The sequence below is a fragment of the Paroedura picta genome, chromosome 6 (assembly GCF_049243985.1).
Source record: "Paroedura picta isolate Pp20150507F chromosome 6, Ppicta_v3.0, whole genome shotgun sequence".
Lineage (NCBI taxonomy): Eukaryota > Metazoa > Chordata > Lepidosauria > Squamata > Gekkonidae > Paroedura > Paroedura picta.
In genome coordinates, this window is record NC_135374.1 from 8,280,931 (window position 1) to 8,301,933 (window position 21,003).

The 21,003-nt window shown below is 49.0% G+C and overlaps 1 protein-coding gene across 27 annotated transcripts in view; it reads right to left on the reverse strand.

Moving 5' to 3' along the window:
- Window positions 1-21,003, reverse strand: part of DLG2 (discs large MAGUK scaffold protein 2) — a 1,130,680-nt gene that overhangs the window by 229,299 nt on the left and 880,378 nt on the right. For all 27 annotated transcript variants that reach the window (XR_013231698.1, XM_077341322.1, XM_077341326.1 and 24 more), the window contains one exon: window positions 195-371. Coding sequence is in view for 26 of the 27 variants with exons in the window: in XM_077341322.1 (XP_077197437.1) it covers window positions 195-371 (177 nt within the window). In the remaining variant the exon portion in view is untranslated. The remainder of the gene's footprint in view (window positions 1-194; window positions 372-21,003) is intronic.

Below are 21,003 nucleotides of genomic sequence, written 5' to 3' on the forward strand. Positions count from 1 at the left end.
TAAAGGGATCACTGGCCCCCGCTCATTTCTACTGTGATGGACAGACTAACATGGTGTCCCATCTTGATTCATTCACAGAGTCGCCGTACCTTGGAAGTGACTCGATAGCACAGGATGCCCCCACAAATCCTATAACGAATGCTTGGCCTAGAAAACTAGACCGAGGAAACAACCCCCCCAATTGTCCCACCTACCTCCTTTTGCTGGGAATCACACCCATCTCTTCGCTGTCCCCCTCCAGCATGACCCTTCTGGCTTGCCACCATTCGTCATCGGAAGCGTTGATCACGTGGAGGATGTCCCCATACTTGAAGCTGAGGCCTTGACTTGGGAGGCCGCTGTCTTTGCTTTTGTCGTAGTCAAACATAGCTCTGAAAGGGAAACACAGGAAAGGGTGAAGACATGCTTGGCAAAATGCCCTTCCCTTTTGGGGCAAGTTTGAAAATGAAGCAGTTTTCCCCCCTCTGAGCTTTGGAGAAAAGGGAGGGGAGATGTTGACCTACTGGCTCACCTTCCTTTCAGTGCTCATTGGTCTAGCGAGCTTCTTCCCCTTCTAGATACCAGTCCTTTCAGGCTATCCCTGGTCTCCTCCTTGGGTAATGTCGCCCTGTTGGGTTGGTTGATGTGTTTATGTATTAAGATGGTTTTTATGTATTAGGAGTTTTTATTGGGGGGTTTTATATGCTGTTACCTGCCAAGAGCCTTAGGGGAGTTGCGGGCTATAAATCCAAATAATAATAATAATAATAATAATAATAATAATAATAATAATAATAATAATAATAATAATAATAATAGGGGGGAGAAAAAAATGTCTTCTTCCCAGATTTTAATATCCTTGAACTAGGGGGAGAGCTCTTTTGCCTGCTGACCATTGAGGCAGGAGGTTGTTCTCATTAGAGAGGAGGGGAGGCAGCCATCTTGGGCCATGTAGCTGCCAGGTGAGTGCTGAATATGCAACGGGAACTTGTAACCTCTTAAGTAAGGCACCTACTCTATCTTTGACATTTAGTAGGTTATGTTTTAGCAGAGGGACAGAAGGACTGCATTTCAGCCAATTTCTTTTGGATCCTTTTACTTACCTCTGTGCTGTTCTAAAGATATGGTTTTAAACCTTGTTCTTTTAAAACATTCAAGTTAGGCTAGATATCAGGAAAATTTTTTCACAGTGAGAGTAGTTCAGCAATGGAATAGGCTGCCTAAGGAGGTGGTGAGCTCCCCCTCACTGGCAGTCTTCAAGCAAAGGTTGGATACACACTTTTCTTGGATGCTTTAGGATGCTTAGGGCTGATCCTGCGTTGAGCAGGGGGTTGGACTAGATGGCCTGGATGGCCCCTTCCAACTCTATGATTCTGTGATTCTATGATTCTGTGATTCTTTATACATTTGAAGCTGGCAGTGGTTCTCTGGCCCATGTAAAGCCCCTCCATCTTGGAAATGTTAGCCCAGAGCAAAGGAAAGACCCAGGGTCAGGGGAGGGAGCTTGGCAAGCAGCTACTCCTTATATTTGGGGGGGGCACACTGTACCCTGCAGTAACATGTCTCCATGGTGCTCACCTGCTGGACTGTGGGAGGCCCAGAGGCGAGGCCTCAGAATTGGAAGCTAGGAGTCCTGATTCTCCCAGCAGGCAGCCCTGCACAATGGTGGTAGTGGTTACCCAGAGAGAAGTGTGTTGATAACACCCACCCAGGAGGTGGCAACCAGGCAGAAAGGGGTTGAGCAAGGTGGGATAGGGCCTGCCAAGCAAAAGCAGGCCTGGTCCGCCACAACACGGATTGTGGGATCAACCATTCGGCCGTCTCCCTCCCCCTTCATTGTTCAGTGACCTTCTTTTAATCGCATCTGGAAGGAGATGTCATTCAGCAGAGAGCTGTCTCAGACCTGTCAGTGGAATAAGACACAGTTCTTGGCATATGGGAAAAGACAGGTGCGCCCAGGGGAGAAAGGCTGTTCCTGGCACCCACTAAGAAAGAAGACGTTTTCTCTAAGCTAACAGGATGCTTGTAGATCCTTGAGCAAGAACTGGGCAAGGAGTCCTTGGGAAGGAGATGTTTCAGTCCTTGTGGCATATTTCTGGCCTTCAAGCTACGGTGTGGAAGATTGCTGGGTTCCCCCACCGCCCATTTGTCCTTCCCTCATTTTTCTGGGTCATTTCCACCTGTCATTCCATCTTCCTATTGCCACATGGAATCCAGTGCCTGGTGGGAGCATCAGAGTGACAATTGCTGTGGTCTTGTTCAGTGGTCCCCAACCTGCGGGCTGCGGCCCAGTGCCGGGCCGTGAAGGCCATGGCGCCAGGCCGCGGCTCCCTCTCCCCGCCCCCCCCCCGCAGTAAAAAACTTCCCAGGCCGCAAGCTTGCGGCCAGGAAGCTACTTACTGCGAGAGGGTGGGGAGAGGGAATCAGGGCCGGCCCGCGCGGGCGCGGCCTGATGCCCTGCCGGTCCCCAGCCTCAGAAAGGTTGGGGACCACTGGTCTTGTTGACTTTATGGGGGTCATATTGTCAGGTTTTAAACTGGGGATTTATTATTGGATTCTATCACCACCTAAATAAATAAGAAATAAGAAAGCCCGGTGTATGCACACGAAAGCTCATGCCTCGAATGAAACAACGCGGCTACCCACCTGAATCAAAGTAACAAAGCCCTGTTTATTTGAAAGAACCCCACTCATTCTCTTGTTTCAGACCATCCTATAAATTAATACCAAGGCAGCTCTAAATACGTCATCACTGCAACATTAAACCACTGACTTATCACCGCATATCTAATTTTCCCTGGCCATGCCTCTGCGGCAGATTTTAATTTACTAACTGCAGCCATGTACAGTTCTAACAAACGGTTGCTGATGGCGGATCGGACCACAGAATGGCCGGCTCTCGTTAGCCCCGTTCAGTCATTATGATGTTGGTGCAACCCCCCTATGCGATTGGAAAGTACCACTGCCCTGATATGGACAACCACTCCTTTGTATGCATACTTATAAAGAGCCTCTTGTGGCGCAGAGTGGTAAGGCAGCGACATGCTGTCTGAAGCTGTCTGCCCAAGAGGTTGGGAGTTTGATCCCAGCAGCCGGCTCCAGGTTGACTCAGCCTTCCATCCTTCTGAGGTTGGTAAAATGAGTACCCAGCTTGCTGGGGGGTAAATGGTAATGACTGGGGAAGGCACTGGCAAACCACCCCGTATTGAGTCTGCCATGAAAACGCCGGAGGGCATCGCCCCAAGGGTCAGACATGACCCGGTGCTTGCACAGGGGAGACCTTTACCTTTACCTTATACATACTTATAATCAACCTTTCCATCAAAGCCCAAGGTGGCTTACAAATCCAAATCTGAAAGGGGCAGAGTATACAACGGCATCAGTCCCTGAAAACTCCAGTTAAAAGGCCCTGGCAGTAAATGAAGTCAAAGGCCAGAGAGGGCCACGGAGATGGACCAAGGTCTGATGCCTTATATGTGCGATCATGTGTCACCTCCTGGGTGCTTCATGTGCGATCATGTGTCACCTCCTGGAAGAGTGCGGTTTGAGCCAATGGAGGCCATGCTCATATGCCCAAATCATTCCTGTTGTACTACACACTCAGGGAGAAAATGGGATCTGTATGTGAGCACATGAATGCAGTGGTCACAAGCACAGGCCACGGGTGCACAGATGTTCACCATGGGAAGCAGCTCTCAGGGAGCTGGGAACACATGCTGAGGACAAGGCCCTTATTTTCTCCTTGCAAGGGCATATGGCTCAGGCATCTTCGCAGCAGAGAAACTTTGATAGGCATCGGGCTGTCAAATCCATTGTTTCTCTGCCGTCTGCCTGTTGCCCAAAGCCCTTCTAGCATCGTTAAGGGCACACAAAAAAAAACTCAGCGGCATTCGTCATGCTAATGAAACGGGCTTTTGCAAAATGGTCATTATCACAGCCGTGGCTGTTTTATGGCTTATTGCGTCGGCACGGAAAAATAATTTTTAAAGCGGTTGGAGCATCCGTCAAGGATGAAATTAGGCAAGGAAGGAAAATGCTGTTTTTAGAGTTCCTGTTCAAGGGGAATTATTATATTTCTGCTTTGGTAACCCAGTGGCCAACCAGTTCCTATGGACGGCCAACAACAGGGCCCAGAGGCCGAGGCCTTCAGGAGAACATAAGAAGAGCCCGGCTGGATCAGACCAGTGGTCCATCAAGTCCAGCATCCTCTCTCACACAGGGGCCAACCAGTTCCTCTGGAGGCCCAACAGCAGGGAAGAGAGGCCAAGGGCTTCATATGAACATAGGAAGAGCCCTCATGGATCAGACCAGTCTTCATCTGGTCTAGTATCTTGTCTCACACAGTAGCTGACCAGTTCCTCTGGGGAGCCAACAACAGGGCACTGAGGCTGAGGCCTTGCCCTGAGTTGTCTTCTGGCTCTGGGATTCATAATGCCTCTGAATGTGGAGATGGTTCCACAACCTATGCTGGGCTACATTTGAAAACAGCACGGCCATTTCCGTTAATATAGATTTGAGGTGAGGGTCCTTTTAAGCTGTGAAGAACATGGACAGTCAGTATTATGCTGACTTCAAGAACGTCCATTGTATTTCTGTGCCCAAGTCCAGGTTCTGGCCTAAATGGCTTGGGATGAAAGTCCTTGAAGGATCACATCCAGCTTTGTGAACCTGCCTAGAATTTAAGAGCATAAAACTGTAGAAACCTAAAGTTGGAAGGGGCCATCCAGGCCATCTAGTCCTACCCTCTGCTCAGTGCAGGATCAGCCTCAAGCATCCAGGAGAAGGATCTGTCCAGCCGCTGTTTGAAGACCGCCAGTGAGGGGGAGCTCCCCACCTCCTTAGGCAGCCCCTTCCACTGCTGAACTAGACTCATAGAATCCTAGAGTGGGAAGGGGTCATGCAGACCATGTAGTCCCACCTCCTGCTCAAGGCAGGATCAGCCTCAAGCATCCAGGAGAAGGATCTGTCCAGCCGCTGGTTGAAGATTGCCAGTGAGGGGGAGCTCCCCACCTCCTTAGGCAGCCCATTCCACAGCTGAACTAGACTCCTAGAATCCTAGAGTGGGAAGGGGCCATGCAGGCCATCTAGTCCCACCCCCTGCTCAGTGCAGGATCAGCCTCAAGCCTCCAGGATAAGCATCTGTCCAGATGTGTTGAAGGTGCCCTGTTCAGTTATATCCCTACGTTGTCACCCGAAGCAAAGCCATGCTTCCAAACTGTGTAACACACCATAAGATCATATGCCCACTGTCCAACTCTCCTGTTTTGTTTGTTCTTAGCAATGTGAGTCTTGAATGTGACTCTTAGGAAGTGCTTTTTCTTTTTAAACGTACTATTTGGGCAACATTTCCTTTTTGCCTTACTATGAAATAATCTCACTCCTTTCATCTGCTAGGTCCCCCGACGTTACCCTGTTTCTCATTTTTTTAACAACTGGGCATAAAATCTCAAAGACGATACATATCAGAAGGCAGGTAACGCGACAGCTCGAGACGTTTCGATCAAAAGAGGTTTAGTCAGAGGACAGGGAAGGATCTCATGCTGTCGTTGCAGTAAACGTCTCTATTTTATACTGCACTGTCCTCATTTGACTGTCATGTGATCGGTGGGAACCAATGGCGTTGCGCCGATCTGCCTTGATGACTTGCTATTTTTACAAGCATTACGTCCCTTCCCTCTATCCCCCTTAGCGAGCCCCTCCTGTTCACCAGCAGCTGCTTAAGTCCTTTCCTCCCTTCAAAAAAAAATCCTTCTTGAATTCTCAGAACCGAACGGGGGCCTTTCGAAGGAGGCGTCTGGTTCGTTTCCAGGGAGGATTTCGTTTCCCCCGTGATCGGCTTGATCTCTGACGAGTGCAGATGGCAACATCTGGCCCCGACTTGGTGCGCTGATTAGGGATATTATGCGCCAGGCTAATTAAAAGAAGATTAGGGGCCCAGGGCAGGTGAATCCATCAGCCAAGGCTGCAAGCGACTGATGGGTTTCGTTGCAGCAAGGAGCTTGGGAGGCCGAGTAGAGAAAAAGAATCAAAGTCTCAGAATCACACACAGAGCTGGGAGAGAGACCACCGAGGGCCATCCATTCCAGCCCCCCCACCTGCTTGGGGACCTAAAAATCACACAATCATCCAATCTCCTCCTAAAAAGCTCCAACGAAGGAGACTCCACCACTCTCCGAGACAGCCTGTTCCGTCTATGAACAGCCCTCCCTTCCAGAAAACGCTTCCTGATATTGAAGTGGAACCTCCTTTCCTGTAATCTGAGCCCATGGCTCCTAAAATGCAGCAAAGAACCCGGCCCCTTTTTCAACGGGTCTGCTTTTTACGTAGTCAAACGCAGCTATCGTATCCCCCCTGCCCCTCCTCCTCTTCAAGCGATCCCAACTCTCTCCGCCTCTCCTCGTAAGGCTCGGATTCCAACCCCTCAGCCACCCTAGTCGCCTTTCTCTGAGCACGTCCCAACTTTTCCATATCCTTCTGGACCTGCAGCACCCAGAACAGGACACGATATTCCAAAGGAGGTCTAACCAATGCAGAATAGAGTGGTATTATAACTCTCCTTAAGAGCCTCTTGTGGCGCAGAGTGGTAAGGCAGCCGACATGCTGTCTGAACGCTCTGCCCATGAGGCTGGGAGTTCGATCCCAGCAGCCGGCTCAAGGTTGACTCAGCCTTCCATCCTTCCGAGGTCGGTAAAATGAGGACCCAGCTTGCTTGCTGGGGGGTAAACGGTAATGACTGGGGAAGGCACTGGCAAACCACCCCATATTGAGTCTGCCATGAAAACGCTAGAGGGCGTCACCCCAAGGGTCAAATATGACCGGTGCTTGCACAGGGGAGACATTTACCTTTATAACTCTCCTTGCTATTCAGTCTTCTTTGAATGTGTTCCAAGAATAGGGACATAGGGGCTGGATGAGGCAGGGTAGGGTGGGGCAGGAGAGAGAAGCTCCTTGGAAATCACTGCTAGCAGGAGGGTTTTTTTTTTGGGGGGGGGAGCTCGCTTGCCTCAAACAGCAGGCAGCCTTTGAGCAGAAAGCCTCGGGCTAGACCGCAGGAGGCTTTGCAGCCTCTCTCCCCTGATGTTTCAACTCCAGAATCTCCTTGCTGAAATCCTGCCTGTTCCAAATGTAAATCGAGGCTGAATGTCTTTTTGCATCTTCTGTTTATTGCCCTCCCCGCCCTGGACTTCGTGCTGTTGCTCTTCTGTCAATGCAGTGGGATTGGACAAGCTGGGGGAATTTGCACAGCGGAGGGGGTGTTATTTGGAAATCTCATCACATGCCCCAAATCCTCCCTTTCAACATGGGCCAAGGCAGGAATCCCCCCAATTTAGGAACCTGTGGGCACATTTGGAGTTCTGACATGGGATGGTGTGCGTGGCAGCAAAATGGCTGCTGCTGGAGGCGGAGCCAGCCATGAGGGGATTGCTACGGCTGCACTTCAGTTGCACTGTGCAGATCCTGGTGCTGTGGAGGTAGCTGCTGCCAAAGCAACACTTTAAAAAAACAATATATGCACAGCCAATCAGAAACCTTGCTGGGCAAAAGCCCCATCTGGCCCCACCCACTACCTAAAATGCACGTGGCAGGTACCAGAAAAAATGCTCATGGGCATCATGGTGCCTGCTGGGACACAATGTGGACCCTTGTTCTTTCCTTCCTTCCTTCCTTCCTTCCTTCCTTCCTTCCTTCCTTCCTTCCTTCCTTCCTTCCTTCCTTCCTTCCTTCCTTCCTTCCTTCCTTCCTTCCTTCCTTCCTTCCTTCCTTCCTTCCTTCCTTCCTCCCTCCCTCCCTCCCTCCCTCCCTCCCTCCTTCCCTCCCTCCCTCCCTCCCTCCCTCCTTCCTCAGCCTCCTCTCACAGGGTGTCTGTTGTGGGGAGAAGAAAGGGAAGGCAACTGTAAGCCACTTTGAGACTCCTTCAGGTAGAGAAGAGTGGCATATAAGAGCCAACTCTTCTTCTTCTTCAGTAATATTAGGGCTCTCTCAGCCTCCCTCACAGGGGTCTGTTGTGGGGAGAGGAAAGGGAAGGCGACTGTAAGCCACTTTGAGACTCCTTGCAGAGAAAAGCAGCATATAAGAACCAACTCTTCTTCTTCACTCACCATTTCAATGTACCCATTCCTCTTTGCTAGTTATTCCACAATGGCAATGACAGGGCATCTAGGCCGAGGCCTTCTCATAAGAAGAGATAGGAAGAGCCCTGCCGGATATGGCCAGAGGTCCATCTAGTCCAGCACCCTGTTTCACACAGTGACCAACCAGTCCCTCCGGCCAGCCAATGACAGGGCCCAGAGGCTGAGGCCTTCCCGTGCTGCTGACTCCTGGTGCCAGGATTCAGCGGCTGACTCACTCTGACGATGAAGGTCCCCTTCCATGACCGTGGTTCATAGCCACTGGTAGGCCTGTCCCTGACCCTATCCCATCCCCTGTTAAAGCTGATAAGGACATAAGAAGATGATACAACAGAGGAGCAGAGAATGGGTGTCAGCTGGGAAGAGAGGAAGGGGATAACTGGCAGTCTTCAAGCAAAGGTTGGATACACACTTTTCTTGGATGCTTTAGGATGCTTAGGGCTGATCCTGCGTTGAGCAGGGGGTTGGACTAGATGGCCTGTATGGCCCTTCCAACTCTATGATTCTATGATTCTAAGCAAAGGTTGGATACACACTTTCCTTGGATGCTTTAGGATGCTTTGGGCTAATCCTGCGTTGAGCAGGGGGTTGGACTAGATGGCCTGTATGGCCCCTTCCAACTCTAGGACTCTATGATTCTCTGATTCTATGATTCTAACAAAAATAAATAACATTTACAGTGTTATTATTACACAATATTCATAAACACCACAAGCAGTCAAGACGAGGATGCTCACACACTAACTCGATGCCAACCCGTTTCTCTCGAAATAGTCCTTTCCCCCAGTAGTCCCCTTCTCAGCCTAGCCCGCCTCCCAGGGTTGTCGTCAGGGTAAAACGGAGTAAGAGCAATCAAAGGATGCCGTTCTGAGCTCTGAGCAGGAAGGCCGGCATCAAGCCGTGGCAGGAACATGAGCTGTTCGAAAAGCTCTCTTTCATTACTCCCCAGCATGGTTTGCAAAGCACATAATGCCAGAGCCTCCAAGGCATGTTGGAAATTAACTGAGTTTAGACTTGCAGATGAACATTTCCAGGGGAAGCAACCGTCTTCCGCAGGGCCTGGCTGCAAGAGAGAGATGTGAAAGATATAAACAAACCCGCCAGCAGCTGCCGATTGCGGAGTAGCTGGGGCATATGAGCATATTTAGAGTTCCAGGTTTAATTTAGGGGAGGGGAGGATGGGAACAGCGCAAGAAAACTAGCCCCCTCCTGGACCGCAGTTCGGAAGGGGCTCTCTTTCAAAAAAGGAAACGGTATTTATTTGGGAAGAACGTGGAAGCCTGGGCAGCCCACCTAGCCCACTGTTCTTGGAAGCGCTGAAGGGCCAGCCCTGGTTAGCACTTGAATGGGGAACCACTGAGGAAGTTGAGGGTTGCTACGCAGCACCCTAACCTGGCTGGTTTATGCAATCTTGTCATAGCTCAAAAGCTAAGCAGCATCAGCCCTGATCAGCACTTGGATGGGAGACCAAGGAAGTCCAAGGCTGGCATGAAGAAACCTAACCTGGATGGCTCAAGCAGTCTCAGAAGCAAGGCAGCATCGGCCCTGGTTACCACTTGAATGGGAGACCCACAAGGAAGACTTCTGGAGGTTCCTAGGAAGGCCTCGGCCTCTCTGCCCTGTTGCTGGCCCTCCAGAAGGACTGGTTGGCCATTGTGTGAGACAGGATGTTAGACTAGGTGGACCCCTGGTCTGATCCGGCAGGGCCCTTCTTGGGTTCTTATCAAGGGAAGGCCTTCACCTCGGTTCCCTGTTTTTGGTCTACTAGAGGAAATGGTTGGCCATTGAGTGAGGATAGCAGACTAGATGGTGGACTAGATGGACCAGTGGTCTGATCCAGCAGGCCTCTTCTTCTCTTCTCATGGTCGAGTGAGGGAATTTAATTCAAACTTCTTAGCACCTCATCTGATATTATAACCAGTGGGAATTCTATGCTCTGAACTTCTCATTCTCCCCTTTCCCTTTGCAAATTAAAAGGGTGAGATGGGGTGGGGGGTCCTACTTATTGGCATGGGAGGAGGGCATTCTGTCCTGATTCAGCCCTTTAGGGGGAAACACAGGCACCTGTCTCTCTCTCTCCCTCTCTCCCTCTCTCTCTCCCCCCCCCCACCACACTGAGCAAACAGCACTGCAAGGTCACTACAGGACATGGGAGGAAAGGGTTAACTTCTTCCTGTCAAACCAGAGCCCTGATGTTGCTGTCAATGATAAAGAAAAAGGGATGACCCCTGGCAAGACCCTAATCCCAGGTCTCTCCCACCATCCCTGCTTCCCCTACACAGATTTAGAATCATAGAATCATAGAGTTGGAAGGGGCCATAGAGGCCATCTAGTCCAACCCCCTGCTCAACGCAGGATCAGCCCTAAGCATCCTAAAGCATCCAAGAAAAGTGTGTATCCAACCTTTGCTTGAAGACTGCCAGTGAGGGGGAGCTCACCACCTCCTTAGGCAGCCTATTCCACTTTTCTGGGATTTCCATATGTCAGTATGAGGGAATCTGGAACTAGCCATGGTGCTGAAATTCATTGCTGCTGTCTGAAGGCTCCTATTGAGTCCAATTCCTTCCACTCTTGTCTAAACCCCCAATTTCCTTGTTCCTTCAAGACCACAATATGACACCTAGAAGAGGACGGGTGGGTACGCACAGCGATGTATGATTCTGTCAAACTGCTGGATACAGAGAAAAGTCACGTCCACCCACAACGCTGGAGTCACCAATCCATCCAACTGGGTGAAATATTCTTTTCTCATCAGAATATGTGGAACATGACTAATAGGTGGCTACAAATTTCCAATGGGAAGTTTGTCCAAAGGGAAGTTTGTGCATGGACAGGCAGCATGGTGTCGTGGTTAAGAATGGCAGCCTCTAATCTGGAGAACTGGGCAGGCAGACAACCGGATGACCTTGGGCCAGTCACAGTTCTCTTAGAGCTTTCTCAGCCCCACCTACCTCACAGGGTGTCTGGTGAGAGAAGTCTGGTGAGAGATTTTCCTGACCCAGTGAAACAGCGAGTTAGAAGAAGAGTTGGTTCTTATATGCTGCTTTGCTCTACCCAAAGGAGTCTCAAAGTGGCTTACATTCACTTTCCCTTCCTCTCCCCGCAACAGACACCCTGTGAGGGAGGGGAGGCTGAGAGAGCCCTGATATTACTGAAGAAGAAGAAGAGTTGGTTCTTATATGCCCCTTTTATATGCCTCTTCTTCTTCTTCTTCTTCTTCTTCTTCTTCTTCTTCTTCTTCTTCTTCTCCTTCTCCTTCTCCTTCTCCTTCTCCTTCTCCTTCTCCTTCTCCTTCTCCTTCTCCTTCTCCTTCTTCTTTTGCCCTCTTCTTCTTTGCCCTCAATTGGTCCCAGCATCAGGCTCTTCTCCAGGGAGTCCTTCCTTCTCATGAGGGGGCCAAAGTATTTGAGTTTCATCTTCAGGATCTGGCCTTCTAAAGAGCAGTCAGGGTTGATCTCCTCTAGGACTGACCGGTTTGTTCGCCTTGCAGTCCAAGGGACTCGCAAGAGTCTTCTCCAGCTCCAGAGTTCAAAAGCCTCAATTCTTTGATGCTTGGCCTTCCCTATAGTCCAACTTTCACAGCCATACATTGCAACTGGGAAGACCATAGCCTTGACTAGATGCACTTTTGTTGGCAGGGTGATGTATCTGTTTTTTAGGATGCTGTCTAGATTGGTCATTATTATTACCCAAATGTAATACTTTATACTTTCCCATATTAAAATTCATTTTGTTGGCTCCAGCCCAGTTTTCCAATCTATCCAGTTCTCTGTGAATAGCAATCCTTTCCTCTGGGCTTTTAACCAACCCACCCAATTTAGTGTCATCTGCAAATTTGATCAATGAACCATGTATTGTGGCCTTTCTCAACTTGTTTTTACCACTGAGAAATCCATGAAACATTCTTTAGGCCTGTGATGGTGCAGAATATGGTTGGGGAACATAGCTGCGTACATGCCTACCTGGGTCCCCTCCCCTTCCCACCCTCTCCAGGTCCATCATTGGCCATTTTGGGAGGGGGGGGGCGAGTCAACATGATCATATATGGTCATCTGGGGCCAAGGGACCAAGTCCTATGAAGATAGGTTGAGGGACTTGGGAATGTTCAGCCTGGAGAAAAGGAGGTTGAGAGGGGACATGATAGCCCTCTTTAAGTATTTGAAAGGTTGTCACTTGGAAGAGGGCTGGATGCTGTTTCTGTTGGCTGCAGAGGAGAGGACATGCAGTAATGGGTTTAAACTACAAGTACAATGATATAGGCTAGATATCAGGAAAAAATTTTTCACAGTCAGAGTAGTTCAGCAGTGGAATAGGCTGCCTAAGGAGGTGGTGAGCTCCTCCTCACTAGCAGACTTCAAGCTAAGGTTGGATACACACTTTTCTTGGATGCTTTAGGATGCTTTGGGCTGATCCTGCATTGAGCAGGGGGTTGGACTAGATGGCCTGTATGGCCCCTTCTAACTCTATGATTCTATGATTCTATAACACCCGATAAACATTTAACAAATTTAAAAATGTATTAAAAATTAATAAACACCCACTTATCTAGGAAACGCTTCCAGGGCCATCAAGAAACCCCAGGGTTTCATGAACCTCATCCAAATCCTCCAGATCACTGGCCCAAGGTCACCCAGCTGGATGCATGTGGAGGAGGGGTGGGGAAATCACACCCGTTCTCCAGATTAGAAGCTACCATTTTTAATCGCTCTACCACACTGGCCCCCATGAGGCCAAGGCACTTGGATGCGACACTGCTGGGTTACTCTGAGCATCAAAACGTGGGTCTGCAAGCAACAGCGATTCTTTAAGCACACTCTGTTCTGACCGTACTCTCCCAAGACCGGTTCGAACAAGCCAATCTCCTTTTGCTTCTCTAAGGCTGTCGGAATTGATATAAGCAAAGAGGGTGGGGTGGATTTCGTGTTGTCACAGCAAAGTGGGTAAAATGAGGATCCGGCAACCACATGACAAGCCGAAGCTTGCAGGAGAGCGAAATAAATAACCGGCGCTCTCCCTGCGTGTGCTCTGGGGAGCCATCTGTCTATCTAAAAAGACTTTCGCTATATCTCACCCAATAATTGGCAGCATTAGTATTAGATCTTGGGATAAAGCAGGTTGTTTATATAGCTACCCAGGAGAGCACCGGAATAGCCCTGCCGGATAAGACCAATAGCCCATCTGGTCCACTGACTCATGCAGTGGAAGACCAGTTCCTCTGGAGGGTGAGGAACAGGACATAGAGGTTGAGGCCTTCCCCCAAAAAGAAGATGATGAAAAGAGCCCTGCTGGATCAGACCAATAGAGCATCTAGTCTAGTATCTATAGGAACCCTGGGTTTTCAACTACCAAATTGTTCTTAGCGGTCCTTACCTATCACGAAGACACCTAGAGTGTTCTCTGTGGACGCCAATAAACAACATTTGGACTTTTCTCAAGAAAATGCCTCAGCTTATTTTCTGCATCCCTTGGAGTTGCATCTAGGTTTGTGGAGATCCAATATCATACAGTGGACAAGCCGTTCCTCTGGACAGCCAGCAAGAGGGCAGAGAGGTTGAGGTCTTCAAAAGAACATCGGAAGAGCCATGCTGGATCAGACCACTGATCCATCTCATCCAGTCTCACACAGTGGCCAACCAGTTCCCCTGGAGGGCCAACAACAGAGCGTAGAGACCAAGGCCTTCATAGAAAGATCTTCAGAAGATCTGACCAATGTTCCATCCAATCCAGCCTCCTGTCTCACACAGTGGTCAACCAGTTCCTCTGGAGGGCCAACAACAGGCTGTACAGGTTGAGGCCTTCCCCTGACGTTGCCTCCTGGCTCTGGGATCCAGAAGCTTAATGCTTCTGAGTGTGGAGGTTCCCTACAGCCACCCTTACTGGTAGCCATTGACTTACCACTCATGAATCTATCTAATCCCTTTTCAAGCTCCGTATTTAGCCCATATAGATTTCTGGTAATACTAGCTAGAGCAATTGCTTCCAAGAAGATGAAGCATCCCCCCCCCATTATCCTCCCCTACTGCCGTGAGCAGGCTAGACAGTCAGCTAGAGTCTTCATCTTGCCTACCTCACTGGGTTGTTGTGAGGAAAACCATAGAAGAGAGCACTGCTTCAGCTTTTTGGAGCTTAAGAACACGGCGGATAGCCTAGGGCAGGCTTTCTCAACCAGGGCTTCATCAAGCCTCTGGGTTTCTTGATGGTCCTGGAAGGCTTTCCTGAATGAATGGGAGTTGATTTTTAAACATGTTAGACATTTATTGGGTGTTATGATAATATACGGTCTTGTCAACTCCCTCCCCCTCCCAAAATGGCCAATGATGGGCCTGGAGGGGGTGGGAAGGGGAGGAGCTCCAGGTGGGCATGTCCACAGCTCTGCTTCCCAACCATATTCTGCACGATTGCACCATTCCTCGAAGCCAAAGAATGTTTTGTGGTGAAAATATTGAGAAAGGCTGGCGTAGGGGTGAGTGGCCAAGGGTTTTGAAGAGAAGGTGGGTTTAAAGGAGGCCCTGGAAGGGAGAGAGGTGGAATCACACCTGTTTTAGGAGGTTCTTAAAATCTTGTTTTAGCAATGGATTTCTGTGACAGAACACTTGCGGAATTTTATGGTTTGGGGTCACCACAACAGGAGGAACTGTATTAAAGGGCCGCGGCATTAGCAAGGTTGAGAACCACTATCCTAGTGGAATCTGATGCTGTCTCCTAAAAGAAGAAGAAGAAGAGTTGGTTCTTATATGCCACTTTTCTCTACCCGAAGGAGTCTCAATGGGACTTACAGTCATCTTCCCTTTCCTCTCCCCACAACAGACACCCTGTGGGATGGGTGAGGCTGAGAGAGCCCTGATATCACTGAAGAAGAAGAAGAAGAGTTGGTTCTTATATGCCACTTTTCTCTACCCGAAGGAGTCTCAATGGGACTTACAGTCATCTTCCCTTTCCTCTCCCCACAACAGACACCCTGTGAGGTGGGTGAGGCTGAGAGAGCCCTGATATTACTGAAGAAGAAGAAGAAGAGTTGGTTCTTATATGCCACTTTTCTCTACCCGAAGGAATCTCAAAGTGGCTTACAGTCACCTTCCCTTTCCTCTCCCCTTAACAGACACCCTGTGAGGTGGGTGAGGCTGAGAGAGCCCTGAGATTACTGAAGAAGAAGAAGAAGAGTTGGTTCTTATATGCCCCTTTTCTCTACCTGAAGGAGTCTCAAAGCAGCTTACATTCACCTTCCCTTTCCTCTCCCCACAACAGACACCTTGTGAGGTGGGTGAGGCCGAGAGAGCCCTGATATTCCTGCTCGGTCAGAACAGCTTTATTAGGGCTGTGAAGAGCCCAAGGTCACCCAGCTGGCTGCATGTGGGGGAGCGCAGAATCGAACCCGGCATGCCAGATTAGAAGTCCTCACTCCTAACCACTACACCAAACTGGCTCAGAAGAAGAGTGCTCTTCTTTTTTGAAGCCTGGTTGGCAATATTGCATAAGGACAATTATTAACGGGGCTCTTTGAAGGAGACTTAATGACAGCTCTTGCTCTATCAGCTCAAGCGCGAGAGTGGTGGCCTTTGAAAGTGTCCCCGTTCATTCTGCTTTCATACAGAAAAGCCCTCTCCTGCACCCTCACCACCCTCACCCTCGCTTTCATTGTGTTCCGATAACATGCTGAGTTTCGGAGATCTTTTCAAATGCTCCACTTCGCCAGAAATTGCTAGGGCTTTGGCTGCGCTGGTGCATTAGCTCGTCCCGCCACAAGAACGACGGCACTTTGGAAGCTGACATTTGCTTTCCGAGAGGCAGACGGAACACTTTAGCTCATCAGCTCTCTTCTTTCGATATATATAATCAGCACTTCCCGGCATTCTAGCCTTGTCTTGATGCTTCTGAGCATAAGCAAAAAAAGGAGCCTGGAGCCAGGGTGCTGTAGAGCAGGGATCCTCAACCTGTGGTCCTCCAGATGTTCATGGACTACAATTCCCATGAGCCCCTGCCAGCGTTTGGATTTCCACTGCATTTTCCGTTGTGTATCTTAACGATTTCCCCTATGGCTGCTGCATGAGATGTTTCCACATCAAAAACGGGAAAGGAACTGATCTTGTCGGGGTTGAAATGATAATCGTGTGTGATAAACACCGATGTTGTAGGTTGTCAGGTTATTAAACAGAATTACAGGGATGTCAGTCAGCCTGGCAAATGGAGATATTACTCAGAGCAGGGGCCTATTCAGTCTGTTGGATTACCTGCCGGGACATTCTCTCTCTCTCTCTCTTCCCATCAAGAGCCAACTCGATGTTATGGTTAGGAGACCAGACTTCTAATCTGGCGAGGCAGTTTAATTCCCCGCTCTCTCACATTGTAGGGATTTGTCTAATTTTGTCTCTGCTCCTGGCTGTTGGGCACACCCAGGCTGGCGGCAGGGTCAAGAAAGGTCAGTCCCTGGTCTCTGTGTAATCATCAGAAAGACAGGGTTTCTGTAAATAGCTAATCTCGAGAAACCTTCCTGGGTGAAAATTAAGCCATGTCTTGCACTCTGATAACAGTGTAATGCGTACACAACCAAAAATCTTCTGTACACTTTCATGACTAAAATGTAAATTGCAACGTCTGCTTTCCTGGGCTGAAGAGAAAATAAAAAACTAACCTGCTCGAGAAGACAACCAAGCTTCAAGCAAGCTTCAGACCAAGCTTCTCCAGAGCAAGCTAGCACAGAGAGAGAAGCAAGCCTTGTGTCCGTCATTACTACTACTACTACTACTACTACTACTACTACTACTACTACTACTACTACTACTACTACTACTACTACTACTACTTCTTCTTCTTCTTCTTCTTCTTCTTCTTCTTCTTCTTCTTCTTCTTCTTCTTCTGTTGTGAATATCCTACATTCTACAGGAGGTCCCAATAATATTCTATGATTCTTCATTCAATAGATGTATTCCACTGATTTTATTGCACTGTTTTCCAAACTTGAAATCCAGCTCCATTGTGCTTGTTTGTATGCACTATACTGTATGCACTTGCCCCTCACTTTGTAATCTAGTTTTGTTCACAGTTATGGTTTCTATACAGTTCTTATTGACCTGTTTTAATTGCCCAATTCACTTTGAGTGTCAACAGGATCATCTAGGCCAACCCCCTGCAGGATGCCAGTAGTTGTGAATTTCCTGCATTCTGCAGGGGTTTGGACTAGATGACCCTGGAAGACCCTTCCAACTCTACGATTCTATGATTCTACTAGCAAGAAAGCCCATTGCAAGCAGTAATGCAATGGGCGCTAGGACCCAGGGGACACCGGGAGGTGCAGATCTCTCTCTCTCTCTCTCTCTGTCTCTCTCCCTCTCCCTGCATGTCTCTGTGTGCCTCCCAGCAGAAGGCATAGCAGGTAATTAGGGCTGGTTTGTAGGAGGGAAAGAGGGCGGTGTGCAGTTTGGGGCAGCTCTCTCTGTATGTCTCTCTCTCCCTCCGTCACAGCAGGGGCAGCTCTTTCTGTGTCTCTGTCAGCAGCTTGGGGTAGCTCTCTCTGTGTCTCTCTCTGCCTCCCTCACAGCAGGAGCGATAGGAGGGAATGAGGGCTTGTGTGCGATCTGGCAGGGCTCTCTGTCTCTGGCATGGCTGAGAGGAACATGGCTAGTGTCCAGGGAGGGAGGGCGGGAGCTGTAGGGGCTGGCTGCACCCTGATTGGCCCTATTCCAACTTGGACAGCCGGACACGTTCCGCCCCCCAGGCTGTTTCACAAATATATAGAGGAACCATGGATAAGGATGAAAGGTGGACTATGAATGAAGTGAATAAATACAGTTAGGCCATCCTGGCATTCAAAGGTGGAATAAAATAAATGTAGCACAAAGAAATTCAGCTCCCTGATCTCATAGAGTTCCCACAGGAACGGTGACTTCTGACCGCTGTTCTTTCATGAAGTAACGCAAAGAGGACTTTGAAAAGCACAGTGGCGGGTCTGCAGTTGTGAAGTCAGTTCGCTTTCCCAAGAGAGAATTTTTTCCCCTGGACCAGGCCGCTATGGGGCTTCATGAATTATGAACCGCCCTCTTCCGTGCAGCTGCCTTTAGAAAGCCAGTTCAAAATCCCCCGGAAAGGTTGCCAGATGCACTCGAGGCCTTCTGAGAGCATCTTAATGTATAAGCCTCGCTTCCTAATCCTGTAGAGGAATAATGGGATTTTGTCCAAACGGCCGGATTAATCCCGTGTCAATCCTGAAAGCATCCCCTTCCAATTCTAGGATTTTATAATTCTATCAAAGGGGGGGAAATTGTGGTGCAGCCCAGAGGCCAGTAAAGGCAGCTGATGATATTTGGAAAGGATCCTTCTTCCCCATATAGGATTGATGCCCATCTGCTTCTGAGACAGACAGGCCCCAAAAAATCAAAATGATTAACTGGAAACACAGAAAATGGCAGCGTTTCTGTTGCAATCCTGGAAGGACTGAGATGTCCTACTTAACCGAACACCAATGCAGCCCAGTGTGCCATCAGCAGCAGAAGAAAATACACGGGGAACAGAGGGGATGAGGAACGTAGGCACGCATTAACACTGACTCTTCCTACGATTTCATTCTGTTTCCATTCCCCTCCCAGTCTGAGGCTGTGGAATCTTTAGGGTCATTGGAAGTCTATTAAAGCATAACGACTGAAACTCCCCCTCACTGAACTCCCCTTCACTGGCAGTCTTCAAGCAAAGGTTGGATACACACTTTTCTTGGATGCTGTAGGATGCTTTGGGCTGATCCTGCATTGAGCAGGGGGTTGGACTAGATGGCCTGTGTGGCCCCTTCCAACTCTATGATTCTGTGATTCTATGATTCTATGAAAAGAGCACTGGCAAACCAGAGCTTTGAGATCGCTTTGGAAAGATGCCGGAATTTAGGGCACATTTCTCGTGGCTTTAGAATTTGAAGAAGTGAGCAGTGACTCCCAAAAGTCACAACATTTTGTTAGCCTTGAAGGGGCTGCTGGACTCTCGGGTATCTGAAGGAGTCAACGGCGGCTCACAAAAGCTCCTACCGTGCCACAAATTTTGTTGGTCTTGATGGGGCAACTGGACTCTACCTGAAGAAGTGAGCAGCGAATTTAGGGGCGTAAACCTGTTGGTGCCTGTCAGATTGGAAAAGAGTGGCACATGGTGTTGGCAGGAAAAGGAGCAGCCCACATTCTGGTGGACAAGGGGATCAAAGGAGAGCATTCTCGATAGCTATTAAGAAAAACCTGTGGCCCATTTCATAGAATCATAGAGTTGGAAGGGACCCCATGGGTCATCTAGTCCAGGGGGAGTCAACCTGTGGTCCTCCAGATGTTCATGAACTACAATTGGGAATTCTCATGGGAATTGCAGTCCATGAACATCTGGAGGACCACAGGTTGACTACCCCTAATCTAGTCCATCCCCCTGCACTATGCAGGACTCTTTCAACCCTGTCACTCATCCGCTGTCACCTGCCATCCTCTGGAACCTTCACAGAATCAGCCTCTCTGTCAGATGACTATCCAGCCATCTCTCTTAAACATTTTCAAAGATGGAGAACCCACCACCTCCCGAGGAAGCCTGTTTCACTGAGAAACCACTCTGACTGTCAGGAACTTCTTCTGAATGTTTAGATGGAATTTAGAATCATAGAATAACAGAGTTGGAAGGGACTTCCTGGGTCATCTAGTCCAACCCCCTGCACTATGCAGGACATTCACAACCCTATCGCTCACCTGCCACCGCCTTGAAGGCTGACCCTGCTTAACTTCTGAAACCTGATGAGATCAGACATGTCCAGATCTGGTAAGAGCAGAAGAACATATCAGGAAATTTTTTTTCACAATCAGAGTAGTTCAGCAGTGGAATAGGCTGCCTAAGGAGGTGGTGAGCTCCCTCTCACTGGCCGTCTTCAAGCAAAGGTTGGATACACACTTTTCTTGGATGCTTTAGGATGCTTTGGGCTGATCCTGCGTAGAGCAGGGGGTTGGACTAGATGGCCTGTATGGCCCCTTCCGAGCCTCTTGTGGCGCAGAGTGGTAAGGCAGCCGTCTGAAAGCTTTGCCCATGAGGCTGGGAGTTCGATCCCAGCAGCCGGCTCAAGGTTGACTCAGCCTTCCATCCTTCCGAGGTCGGTAAAATGAGTACCCAGCTTGCTGGGGGGTAAACGGTAATGACTGGGGAAGGCACTGGCAAACCACCCCGTATTGAGTCTGCCATGAAAACGCTGGAGGGCGTCACCCCAAGGGTCAGACATGACTCGGTGCTTGCACAGGGGATACCTTTACCTTTACCTTTATGGCCCCTTCCAACTCTATGATTCTATGATTCTATGATTCTATGAACATGCTAACATAGGCTAGGCAAACAACACATCCAATCCGAATCTCACTCATCACAGGTCATATGGCCCAATCGTATTTGTTTAGTGGCAGATAAACACACCAAAATAAGCAGGAAATGCTTTTTATCAAATGGAAACCAAAGCACAGGAGCAAGACCAACTGGTTTCCACCCCGCTCATCAATCAATCATTTCTGCTGCGGTCTTGAAAAAACCAACAGTACTTCCATATAGGCTGCAGCCCACACACAGCCCTATATGGACCCAATGCACCTGGATTTTAAATTAGGGTTTCTTTGTGGCATAAATGCCTCCCGAGCTCAATAAACCGATCAAACTGAAAGTGGCGATCAATTCTGCGGGGCGTTGTATAGAGAGATGCCCTTTTCAAATCATTAGCTTAAAAAGACCTCTTCTTTTAATTCTCCAAAACGAGAGGGATTCTGAGGGAGAGGAAAGCGCAAACAATCCATAACAAAAGATGCTCTTGATCATCCATTACGGCTAAATTGCCTTGTTGCGAGAACGGAGGGAAAGGAGAACGCTTATTGACACCATGGAAACGCTGGGCCACAATCCAGTTATGGAA